The sequence below is a fragment of the Bemisia tabaci genome, chromosome 10 (assembly GCF_918797505.1).
Source record: "Bemisia tabaci chromosome 10, PGI_BMITA_v3".
Classification (NCBI taxonomy): Eukaryota; Metazoa; Arthropoda; class Insecta; order Hemiptera; family Aleyrodidae; genus Bemisia; species Bemisia tabaci.
The window spans coordinates 29358001-29370196 of NC_092802.1; the positions used below are offsets into that span (position 1 = coordinate 29358001).

Below are 12196 nucleotides of genomic sequence, written 5' to 3' on the forward strand. Positions count from 1 at the left end.
GTTTTCGCTGCTGCGAACGTTTCCACTCTCGGCTCCAAAAAGCAATGACGCATGACGCACGAAGTATCAAAATCAATTTCTTTGAAAATCATCGTGATCTGAGGCGCAACAGAGTTTCAAGAGGGAAGACATGTAATACTCGTGTAAAATGTTCTGCGGAGGCCCCACCGTTTAGGCAAGTAAGTGCGTCATGGAATCATATATTTTTTTACTCCTATCCCTCTTTGAAACTGACGAGAGGATCACTCGTGTGATATGAGTGGAAGAGTGAAGTAAGGGCGGATCCAGCACGCACTTGCACCAAATGTGACCAATTATGTGATTGCATTTTAAAACGATATTAAGATTTTTCAACTCAAGTATTTTATCATTCAGTGACCGCAATAAAGCGTGTCCAACATGTTTGCTGCACTCAAGTTTCGATGGGTTTTGGTTTGGATCTGCGTTATTGTGTTTAGTTCTGCGACTCAAAGCACACAAGGGCCGGCTCAGTTCGTAACGCAACCGTCTATTGCTATAGGTAACATTTTTAAGTACTACTTTTTTTGATCATTTATGTTCCCACTTGTGTTCATACATACACTCAAGTCGCTTTTAAAGCGCGCTCGGGCACTCTGCGACACCTAATCGCCATTCTTGTCTATCGACCCAGAGGGCATCTGGTAAATGGCACCTTGTAATTTCATATTGAATGCCATCCATCCACGATTTTGCTGGACGCCCCCTACGTCTCCTCCCAGGAGGAACATAATCTAATACCTTCTTAGGCAATCTGCCATCCGCCATTCGATGAACATGACCTTACCAGACGAGCTGTTTGGTCATAATTTCATGCAGGATGTTCTGCTTACGATGATCTCAAGCACCGTTTCATTCCTTACGTGCTCCCTCCTCCAGATTCTGGCTGATCTTCGCCACATACATCTTGACTTGTGTTCATACTGCTACTAATTATTTTGTAATGCAAGGTTTTCTTAAAATTGAATTGTATGAGTTGTTTAATGCATCGATCAGTATTTATTTTTATTTTAAAGTGGACCTGCCGCACACTGAAGATGTACATAGGCGAAAAGACTTTTTGGAGGTCCAGTAAATCTAGTTTCTAACCTTGGAAAAAGTTGCGAAAACCATTACCATGAAGTGGCAGGGTATTTAGGATCCAAATCAGACGGAAAAAAAAGTATACTAACGCAACCCACCAGGAACTCAATCGATTCTTAGTTTTTTTAAATAGCAGCTGAGGACGATTTCCAAAGAGTTACCTTTAAAAGAGTCCTGTTTCGTAACTTTAAAATATTGGTCAGAGACAAAAATTGTGCGGAACAATTGATAGAGATAATACAATTTTCTATCAGAACTGTATTCATATGTATGCTTTTGCAATCGGACTACATTTTACAATTTGGAACTATAAATTCTTGCCCGGTTTAAAAACTAAGTATGTGCCATTAGTTTTCCTATGCACATAAGTGTTTTTTCCAGAAAAGCCAGAATTTATAGTTCTAAATTGCAAAATGCAGTCCAATTGTCCCCCTTCCGAATTATCCAAATTTTAAATCGAGGAATAAAACCCAAAATCTGATTTCAGAATTGTTTTTTTTTTGTGATTTTCACCAATATTATAGCCTTATATAATGGGTTTGAAGTATAAAATCCATGGTAAAAATAGATTGTCACCCGAGAATGAAATCATCCTCATAGAATAAAAATCGCGCTCCGGAGAAGAAATCGTCCATTCTATTTTTCCCCTAGGGGGTCGATTTATTTTTCTTACAAAACTACTACATTACTGAGAATTGAGTTAAATATTACTGAAGCAAGCGCGCCTCTTATAATTTACATTTTTCTTATTTTCAATGTGAAATGGTCAATCAAGAGAAATCGCATTGTGATCGCGAAGAAGTTGCCCCATCTCCAACCAGATTTTGCCTCCTATCAAAATCTGAAGATCAGATATAATATCAATCTTTTCAGAGACTCATGAGACAGCAGCATGCGAGACTCTTAAAAAAAACGGAATGGACCACTAGATAAGGTACGAATTTCAGTATTCTGATACATGTTTCTTAACCAAAATTTTACGTAAAACACGATGCACACAACGAAAATTACCGAAATTAACTCCTTACGAAGATATTTAATGATTCTTAATGCGTGAATTCAAACCACCCGCTCATGAAAACAAAATGCTCTACGTGATTCACATCGCGCGCTAAACGTTATCATGACAGTCTCTGCGATATAAAAATCTGGCAACCTTAATCTTGACGCTTTGGCTCAGTTATAGCAAATTGCTAATAGTTTGAACAACACATGATGGGAAATGAACATTGCTCGATTGAGAAGCTTGCTGAAACCGTTGTAGTGGGCGATTTGACTCACGTAGAGTTTTGAGTTTCTTGTGAGCGGGCAGTTCAAATTCCTCGTAACCAATGTGAAATAAAAACGTTAATATCTTCGTTAGGAGTTGGTTTCCATAATTTTCGTTGTGTGAATCGTTTTTCACGTGAAATTCTAGTTAAGAAACATGTATCAGATCGCTTAAATTCGTACCTTGTCTAGTGGTCCATTACCGGTGTAGGCTCCCGCTTCTCTCATAAAAGATGGTGATTGAAAAAAAAGACGCCCAACCCATAACTTTTGATCAGTTCATTGAATCGAGTTAATTTTTTTTTTTTTAAATGAAAGATCTCAAAAATATCGATTTGCACTTGTAATAAAAAGCTAAAAAAAAAAAAAAAAAAAAAAAAAAAAAAAAAAAAAAAAAAAAAAAAAAAAGTAAATCTCATGCCACTCTATAAAATGTTGTCGAATTTTAAAGGTGCAAAAAAATGTTAGCCAGCGCGCAACGACTAAATTCGTCGTCCCCCTGACGAAGGAACGTAGCTCCAATCTAAGGTTGCCAAATTGACTCAAACAATTGATTCATTTTTCAATAATGTACCTGTGCGGTTTTTATCCAAAGTTTTCCAAAATTTCGCGAAAAAGCTGCGGAAAAATCAGTAAAATTTTCCGTTAGAAACACCCAAGATTGTCCTGATTAATATACAATTTGCGAGAGGAAATTTGGCAACACCGAAATGTAGTTGCGTTTTTTCGGGGGAAAACGACGAATTAAAGAACAAATATTTTTCAGACTCTGAGGCTCAATACTGTGCAATCAACAAATCCCATGTTGTAGAAATGTTTACAGCAAGATTTATACCGTGGTCGAGATGCTGTGCTTCTGCCTCTACTGAATTAACCTGGGAAAAGGCTGCAAATCACAAAAAACCGAAACTGAACTAAAACCGGGACGCTTCTGAGGTAAAAAATGTCATTTTCAACGAGAAATTAAAGATGAGGGGAAAATGGAAGAGGGAAAAATGGAATGACGGATTGACGATTCATTTTTCTTTTATATTATATTTTTCCAGTCGAAAATGAAACTGTTATATTTCGAAACGTCCCGGTGTTTAACTAATTTTTTGAGTTTTGCGTATTGAAGTTATTCCTTAGGTTATATTTTTGTTTAGTGCGCTGGTTGGCTGATAAAGTTGATCACCACTGTTTCAGCAAATTTGACGCATCCTCAGCTAAAAACGAAGATTGATGATTACTTCCTCAACTCGGACGATGACTCCAACAACCATGATCAGGATCTTCAAATCAGGGTGGCCAAAACTCAAAAGGATAAACAATCCCCAGCGGCCAAACAAACGAGTAGATACCTCGGCTTTCAGGGTCCGAACGGAAAAAAATCCTCAAGACCCACAACACCTATACCACTTTACAAAACAACAAACCCTGGGGTGGACCAACTGGCTAAGAGCCTGGGCGTGATGAATCTCCAAAATCCGTCTCAATCGGCGACTCCATCAAGAGGCTGGGGCGCAATCAGAAGATTTAAGAGTTCTTTGAGAAGGAGCAAGAAGTTTACGGACTTAACTTCTTTATTAAGTTTTGGGAACAAGGCTGAAATTACCAAGCCTACCAGTACTATCAAACGTACTAGTTCAATGTCATCGGACTCCGAGAATGAAGGCGGGTACAGTTCAGGTTAAAGTATAGGCCACACTGAAAAAAAGTATGGTATAAGATCTACTATAAAGCTACATGATTTTTTACACAGAAATACTATTTTGTGAAAATACCGATAATTATGGTAGTATTCACCAGAAATCTGGTGACCGTTGCCACAATATGGTAAAAGCTACCGTATCGAGTCTGGTGTGTAATAATTGGCACCGTCGGATCACTGTGTCAAAGCATGCTAAAATCTACCATATTTTTTTTCAGTGCATGGACAATTAAACCAAGGACATGGGTGAAGAGCGAAATGGAAAAAAGTAGTTAAGACCAAAACGATTTAAAAATATATAAAAAAAAATTATTGCAAGTTAATATTTATTAGATTTATTTTAATTATATAGTATATTAATGTGATCATAATATCTGTCCCGTTGTATTCTGATCCATACCAAAACACCTTGCAGTAACTCATTACATCAAGATTCATTCCATTTTATCCCGATCCGTAAAAGCACGATAATGAGGGAAGGAAATTATACAGAAACCAAAGTTAAGCCGATGGCATGACGTTTTGTGATTGACCGATGGATCGATGGATCTTTTATATTTTTTTTAACGACTTATAGTTTTATAGTCAAAACCTACATTTTAACAGTTTCCGTATTTTCATATTATCTCTAATTCCAAGTTTTCCAAACCTCAGTAACCTTCATTACTTCATATATCTAGAGGCTATATTTTATGAATTATAAAAAATTAATCGAATTCGGTCTTACGTAATTATGAAATTCTGATTAGCTTCTTTACATAATATCGCGATTAATTGTTAAGTTTCATAGTTAAAACTTAAATTTTTAAAAAAGTTATGTATTTCTATTCTTTCTTTAACGTTTTAATTTTTTATAGTTATGCCATTCACGAGAATTTAATCTGGGAGTTTAGTATAGCAGTGAGCCACTGGACAAGGTCTGATGAAGGCTGTAACATCATATGTTTTCTCTTTAAAATCTTACATTCTAAGCGATTCACACCATAGAAAGTTTGAGTATTGACTCATAAGCAGAGTCTCAACAATTATTTTACAACACAGATCAAATGGAAGTTAGATTATACAAACGACGTCATTCGTATAGTTGCCTTTAACCAATGGTAACTGTGAACACTTAAAATCTTGTGAAGGAGCTAATTCCTAGGTTTTCTTTGGTGTGACTCGTTTTCCTAGTAAAATTCGAAAAAGAGAGGCCTATCACAGTGATAGAATGACTCCAGATTGATATGTGCCTACCTTAAACAATTACAATTTTTAAGAACTATATAGACGAATTTCTACCAAACAGACCTATGGAAATATTTTATTTGTTTATTTTATTTATTCATTTTTTTATTTCTTTTTTTATTGTATTTATGTTTATTTATGGGAATCGTGTTTGCCATAATAGATGAGTTTATTTATTGATTCCTTTTAATCTTAGGATTAAGGTGATTCGATGGACGCCATATTTTGTGTCAGAACGGCATATATATCGGAGATATATCGCATCAATTGGTTCCATTTTTTCAGCTACTCGTCATATTTCTCCAATTTTGAGATCGCAATTCTGTTATCAGGAGACTGAAAGACTCACTTACCCATTTCAACAAAGAAATTCAACGTGATAAAGGCGTGGTTTTTTTAGAGAGAAAATATAGCATTCGATACTGATATCGAAACTGCACTCGAATGCGATATTTTCTCTCTAAAAAAATCACGCCTCTATTACGTTGAATTTCTTTTTTAAAATTGGTAAGCGAGTGCTTTAGTCTCCTGACAAAATTTCTCTCATTGCTTTTTATCTAGCTCATAACGAGCACGAAACAGAAACAACAGGAATGATACTTAAAATTCTTCCCACAGAAGAAATTTTAATTCACAATAGGTAACGATCAGGATAGTCAGCGTAACGACGAGGTGCCCCCTGAGACCAAGAACATGCCGAGGAAAAAATGTTAAATTTACTCCCATAAATATATAATGTAAAATTGAGAAACCGGATTATAATTATTTAAAGGTATGGTGATTCGATGGACGCCATATTTTGTGTCAAAACGGCATGCGTTATATCGCATCGATAGGTTCCATTTTTTCAGCTACTCATCATTTTTCTCCAATTTTGAGATCGCAATTCTGTTGTCAGGAGACTAAAGTACTCGCTTACCAATTTTAAAAAAAGAAATTCAACGTAATAGAGGCGTGATTTTTTTAGAGAGAAAATATCGCATTCGAGTGCAGTTTCGATATCAGTATCGAATGCTATATTTTCTCTCTGAAAAAACCACGCCTTTATCACGTTGAATTTCTTCGTTGAAATGGGTAAGTGAGTCCTTCAGTCTCCTGATAACAGAATTGCGATCTCAAAATTGGAGAAAAATGACGAGTAGCTGAAAAAATGGAACCTATCGATGCGATATAACGCATGCCGTTTTGACACAAAATATGGCGTCCATCGAATCACTATACCTTTAAATAATTATAATCCGGTTTCTCAATTTTACATTATATATTTATGGGAGTAAATTTAACACTTTTTCCTCGGCATGTTCTTGGTCTCAGGGGGTACCTCGTCGTTACTCTGACTGTCCTGATTGTTACCTATTGTGAAATAAAATGTCTTCTGTGGGAAGAATTTCTAGTATCATTCCGGTTGTTTCTGTTTTGTGCTCGTTATGAGGTGGATAAAAAACAATGGAAAGTGTGCGCGATTCCTTTTGGTGAAATGGGAAAAGCGGAATTTTAACTTCACCAAACGGAGCTATGCCCCAACGGTATGCGGGAATCATGAGCCGTGGGCATGGCAAAAGAGCCTTGTGGACAGGGCTCACGAGTTGAAGATCGCCGCGGATGACCTTGCGGTTTTGTTGCCGCTGACGTCACTGGCGCTTTCTAATTCCCATTCATTCTCACCGCCCGAGAAATAACGAACACACCCCATATATCCCACCCACACATTGCTCTGTTTGGTAGAAATACGCCCCTATGTGTGTAACAAAGCTAAGAAATAATTACTTTTTGTAACAAATATGTCAATTCAAAAGGATGTAAGTTAATATTTATAACCTCTCCAACTACACACAGGGCATACATTAAACACTTGTAAATATTTTAAACCTTTTTGGACAAACTCACGCTTTGACTAATTTGTTATTGAAAGAAAAAACAACTTAATCGGCCCGAAACATTAACAGAGAAACAACTTAAAACGGGACTAAGGCCGCAAATAATACAAAGGAACACATAAACCGTTTCTTATTTTATTTTATGTGTTTCTTTTTATTATTTGCGGCCTTAGTCCCGTTTTAAGTTATTTCTTTGTTAGTGAACTAAACACTAAACAAATTAGTGAAAGCATGAGTTTTTCAAACAAGTTTTTAAAGTTTTAATACAGCTTTCACTGTTTTTCAAAAATTTTGATTATTTTATTAAAAACTTGTAAATATGTTTTATCATGAAATGGAGTTTTCTAGTATTTTTGAAATCCACAGAATCCTCCTTCCTTCTCCCTTCATTTAGATGTCAACCTTAATATGTACAATAGTTCCATGTTGTTAATTGGTTTCAGAGGGCTGGTTATTGTGATGATATAGATTGTACTTATGCTACATTGAACAGGTGAGATTGTGTTGATATCGATCGGTTTCACATGTACTGTAACAGTATAGCTTGAAAAGTCAATTTAGAAATCTGAGTGAACGGGTCTTTTGTGATGGATTTTTTATTCTTCTGACTAGCAAATGGCAATAATTGAAATAGTGAGGAATTTTCTCATCCTCAGCGTTTCCAACTTTAATCCTGAAATTGTTGTCAGAGGTTATGGTGTATTGCTTTGAACCAAACGATACATCGAACTACTATCGAATACGATCCATTCGCGCTATCGACTTTGATGTTTATATCGTCACATTTTACATTTTAAGGGGTGCATTCGGAAAGAAATTTCACGAGGAAAGCAATGGAACCACTCTTGGAACCTACAAGTTTTGTCTAAACAGAGTTATAAGCGTTCAAAGTTCCCAAATTTTTTCCGACCTCTCCTATTTACTCGATCCACTGAGCGTCGCCGGAAATCGCCTGTTGGCATCCATCGACTTGAGAATCTAGTCTTGACGACTTGAGTCCTCTTTTTTGACATTAGACAAAGCTATAGACAAAGAAGATAAAACGGATATGGAGTGGTCCTATATTGGTGCAAGCGAGTGGTTGCAATGAACAAAGGATGTAGATAATAGACTGACTAACGGGAACCCACGAGAGACCCTATGTGTCCATCATTTACAGCCTTGGTATATAGGAACCCCTCATTTCAACCATATAGGATCGCTTTATACTCCCTACGTCTTCTTTGCATATCACTTTCTTGATCAATGCAATAATCAACCCACAGTATGGGTGCTCTTCGTATCATTATTGCATGTTAAGCGCAGAGGAGGCTCCAGCAATTTGGCAACATCGGATTCCCTCCATTTAAATCTATGTAGAATAATCGACTTTTATCGGAACACCTGGCCCTACCAAGAATCGATATATTCCCATAGGTTTTAATGGAGGAAAGACAAGGTTGCCAATTTGCTGGATCCGCAAATGGGCAAGTGTCCTGTCTTCGATTTTACGTAATACATCTAAAGGCCTGGATACACGCTCAAATTTCCATCAATTTCCGATCAAGTGGTGACTGGTGCGCACCATCTACCATCAAATTTTTGCGGCCTGCAAAAATTTAACCGTCATTTTTGTCATCATTTTGATCGGAAATCGACGGAAATTTGAGCGTGTATCTAGGCCTGAATCAGGCTCTGAAGTACGTTCTGATGCTATTTCGCTGTTTTTGGGATTTCTAACTTGACGCTAGGCGTTCTACCGAGAGCGATGATGAGATTTGGCGTCGTCAGGGTAGACGTCACGCCAGGCCCGGCGGCGTAGGTCGTCGCAGATGCAGAAATTTGGCTTCCAGACAAATCTCAATTGCAAATGTCTCTAACAATCCCCCGTTTCTGACGTGCAAGATTTTTCAAATAAATCCGGTTATTTGATAGTTGTAGGCCCGTCGCAAGAGACACGAAAAGAATGCACTCTAGGGCGCCTAGTTTAAGAGCGTCAATCGTGGGAGTGTCGAACATATTGTGAGCCCTGTTACGGCCTTAGAGGCAGCCCTCCGTAGGGTGCGGCTTATTTTCGTCATGTAGGAAAATAGACGAGGTCCGGGTGGCAATCGGTGCTATCTATGAAAACAATAGACAGTATAAAATTTGAGCCAATTTGAAGCTTTTTTAGCCGATGCTCAAAAGGATCAAAACTACGAACAAAATTACATTGGTTTAAATGGGCGGAAAAACGCCTGATCTGCGAAAATGCGTTTTTTGGATCTAAAATTCGCTTAAATGAAGAAAATCTGACAAGCTCTTAGACAGGCATCTAGGAGTCCATTTGAGACGAGAAAATTACACTTTTGACCCATGGATGAGGGTAGAGGAGATCACTCGAGTGCAAGATAAAACAAGTTGGTTTTTGCAATCGCTAGCGATAGCAATATTCGTCATGGGAACTTTTGCTTCTGGGATATGAAAATTTTAAGGTAGGTACAGTTCGTTTGTAGTATCTTCAGAATTGAACGGGCTATGTAATTTTGTGTCGACATCTCTTTTTTAACATTTTTAATTTTTTTTCTTTGCATACAAGAAAGCTGTTATTTACCAATTATTTATTTTCGTTGGATTATGTATGGTTTTTGGAAGTTAACGCATTTAACTTTCAGTTTCGTTTTTTCGGCGTAAAGTATGATATTTTTACTCTACGCATATGCCCGAATACGCATCATAACGACGGTGAAACTGCCAAACCACGTATCTCGTTTGCGGTGTTTAAAAATCTCCGCTCACATTTTATTTTTTTGAAGTAGACCAAATCAATATCATTCCTTGAAATTTTCACAGAATTTTCTCCGCACGAAGAGGAAAAATCACGGAAATTTTCAAGACTGGACGTTAAGTAGCTTTTCATTTAAAAAATAAAGTATGACAGGAAGTCTGCGACGTCGCAAACCGAGATACGTGGTTTGGTAGTTTCACCGTCGATAAGTGACCTATGTGCTTCCTAAGTTGCCATTTTTTTCATTCAAATAGATGTAACCGAAATGTTAGATGTGTACTACCTATACTACTTTCATGTCATTGCTTTATTTATTTATTTACTTTTTGCGTAGGTATAAATTGTTATTTTTTGCTGAATTTTGGAGAAAATATTGCTTTAAGAACGTGGAATGTAAATTAATTTTATTGAAAAAAGAAAATACCATCATTAATTTGGGCGAACAGAGAAAATATACATCAATATTTGGGTCAACATCTCCCTGATTATATAAAGGATGAATATATTAGTATTTCTGTATCAAAAAACTTAGCTTTTGTCTTCAGAGATACGATGATTCTAGTCCCAGTCAATTTGTTTTATTGAAAAAACAAAAAACAAAAAATAAATAAAAAAAAAAAAACAACTGAAATGTTAGACATACTATTTTCATGTCTTTCTATTTGTATCAATAGGTACTTTTTGCTTAACTTACGAACGTTGAATGCAAATTAACTTTATTGAAAAAAGAAAATAACGTCATTAATTTGGGGGAACATGTGGCTGATTATATGAAGGAGGTATATTCCAGTATTTTTGTTTAACATATTAACTCACGAGAAAATGTTCGTACATTTATCACCTACTATTAATTATTTTTTGATGATTAGTCTAAAACATTCAATACAAACATTAAAAAGTAGTTCCCATCGTCGGGTATCGAACTGACGATCGCCGGGTGCCCGCATCTAATCACAAATACGAGGCGGTTTAGTCAACTAGGCTATGACAGATCCACGTGGGCGGGAGTAAAAATAGCATTTAAAAGACTCGGGCAATGGGCGGGACTTATCACAAGAGACCTTGACTGCTTTTGGAATATGAAGCGCATTGCTGTAGGAGCCATGGTTCGCACTGTTTTAATGCGTCTTGAGGTTCATCCCAGCACGCATTCCGATCGCGGCAGTTGAGCTAAGGCAATATTTGCGTATCCATGAATTAAATCAATCAATCGAGCTCTGATTTTGACTTCTTTATCCGTAACGAGTCCTCCAGAACAATTTTCCACCTTGTACGATGGTTATTATTTCTTTACTTCTATTTTTCAAATTTGAGGTGGGATAATGGCGGCTTCTCAAGAACACCGAGGAAGGCGATCTTTTGCACCAACGAACAGAAAACTGATGGCGAAAAATAACCAATCAGAACCTCCCAAAAAAAAGAATTTGCCTAAAAACGGAACTTCGTGGTTCTGCGCAGATTTACCAGTCAGACACGACATCTCAAGTTGGAAAAAAACTCGCTGAAAGCGAATTTTAGCAATCAACACAACTTGACGTAGAGACATGATTGGCTAAAAAATACAACGGTTTTTGATACATCGGAAAATCAACCAAAAATCGGAGACTGGGCGAAACGCTCAAGGTCGCAGAGGTATAGGGAATCCCATAGCGAAAGCAACGGAACGATTCTAATATCATGGGGAACTCCGTTCCCATGACAATATATACACCGATTCCGTTTCAGGCTCGGGAAATAGTATGAGAGGCAACATTAAGATCCATTTGTCAATTATTTGCTAATTCCGAAATCAGTCTCTTTATTGTACAAATTATTTACCAATTTTATTCAGTTGTGGTTAAATGGAGCGGTACTATCTCCTTGAAGAGGATTTTCAGTTGCATTGATGGTAAACATTTAGGCTATCAGTCAGAATGTTTAAACATTACCGAGCCTGCATAAATTACCTACTTAGCAGGATTATTGTCTCATTATTTCATGCTTTTAATTATGGTACGAGGGTACTGCCGTGAGTAACTTATATATCTGAAAGAATTTATGAACTCGTAATTAGCTTCTTAAAGTTTGCCCATTAATGCATAATTTTTGTCGTACCGTAACTTGAGAAGGGTTAAAATTATGCTGTAAATTTGCTCTAGTAAGGCTTGAAGAAGTTATATAGGACTTTGAAAAATGTAAGGAGGTTATTCAAGGATTCAAACAATTAAATCTTAAACGCCCTGTACCCAGATAGAACAAAGGTAACCTTTGAATGGCAAATACTGTAAAAAAAAAAAAAAAAAAAAA

General features: G+C 36.8%; 1 protein-coding gene across 1 annotated transcript; it reads left to right on the forward strand.

The window, feature by feature from the left end:
* The first annotated feature begins 218 nt into the window (after window positions 1–218).
* LOC109032398 (uncharacterized) lies at window positions 219–5580 on the forward strand. Its single transcript, XM_019044497.2, has 2 exons — window positions 219–520; window positions 3556–5580. The coding sequence occupies exons 1-2, from the start codon at window positions 400–402 to the stop codon at window positions 4041–4043; spliced, it is 609 nt and encodes a 202-aa protein (XP_018900042.2). The 5' UTR covers window positions 219–399; the 3' UTR covers window positions 4044–5580.
* The last annotated feature ends 6616 nt before the right edge of the window (window positions 5581–12196 follow it).

Excerpts from the sequence above, each read along its gene's own strand:
- LOC109032398 (XM_019044497.2), top strand. The coding sequence starts at position 400 with ATGTTTGCTGCACTCAAGTTTCGATGGGTTTTGGTTTGGATCTGCGTT. Across the intron at positions 521-3,555 it reads GCAACCGTCTATTGCTATAG|CAAATTTGACGCATCCTCAG; the intron begins GTAACATTTTTA and ends CCACTGTTTCAG.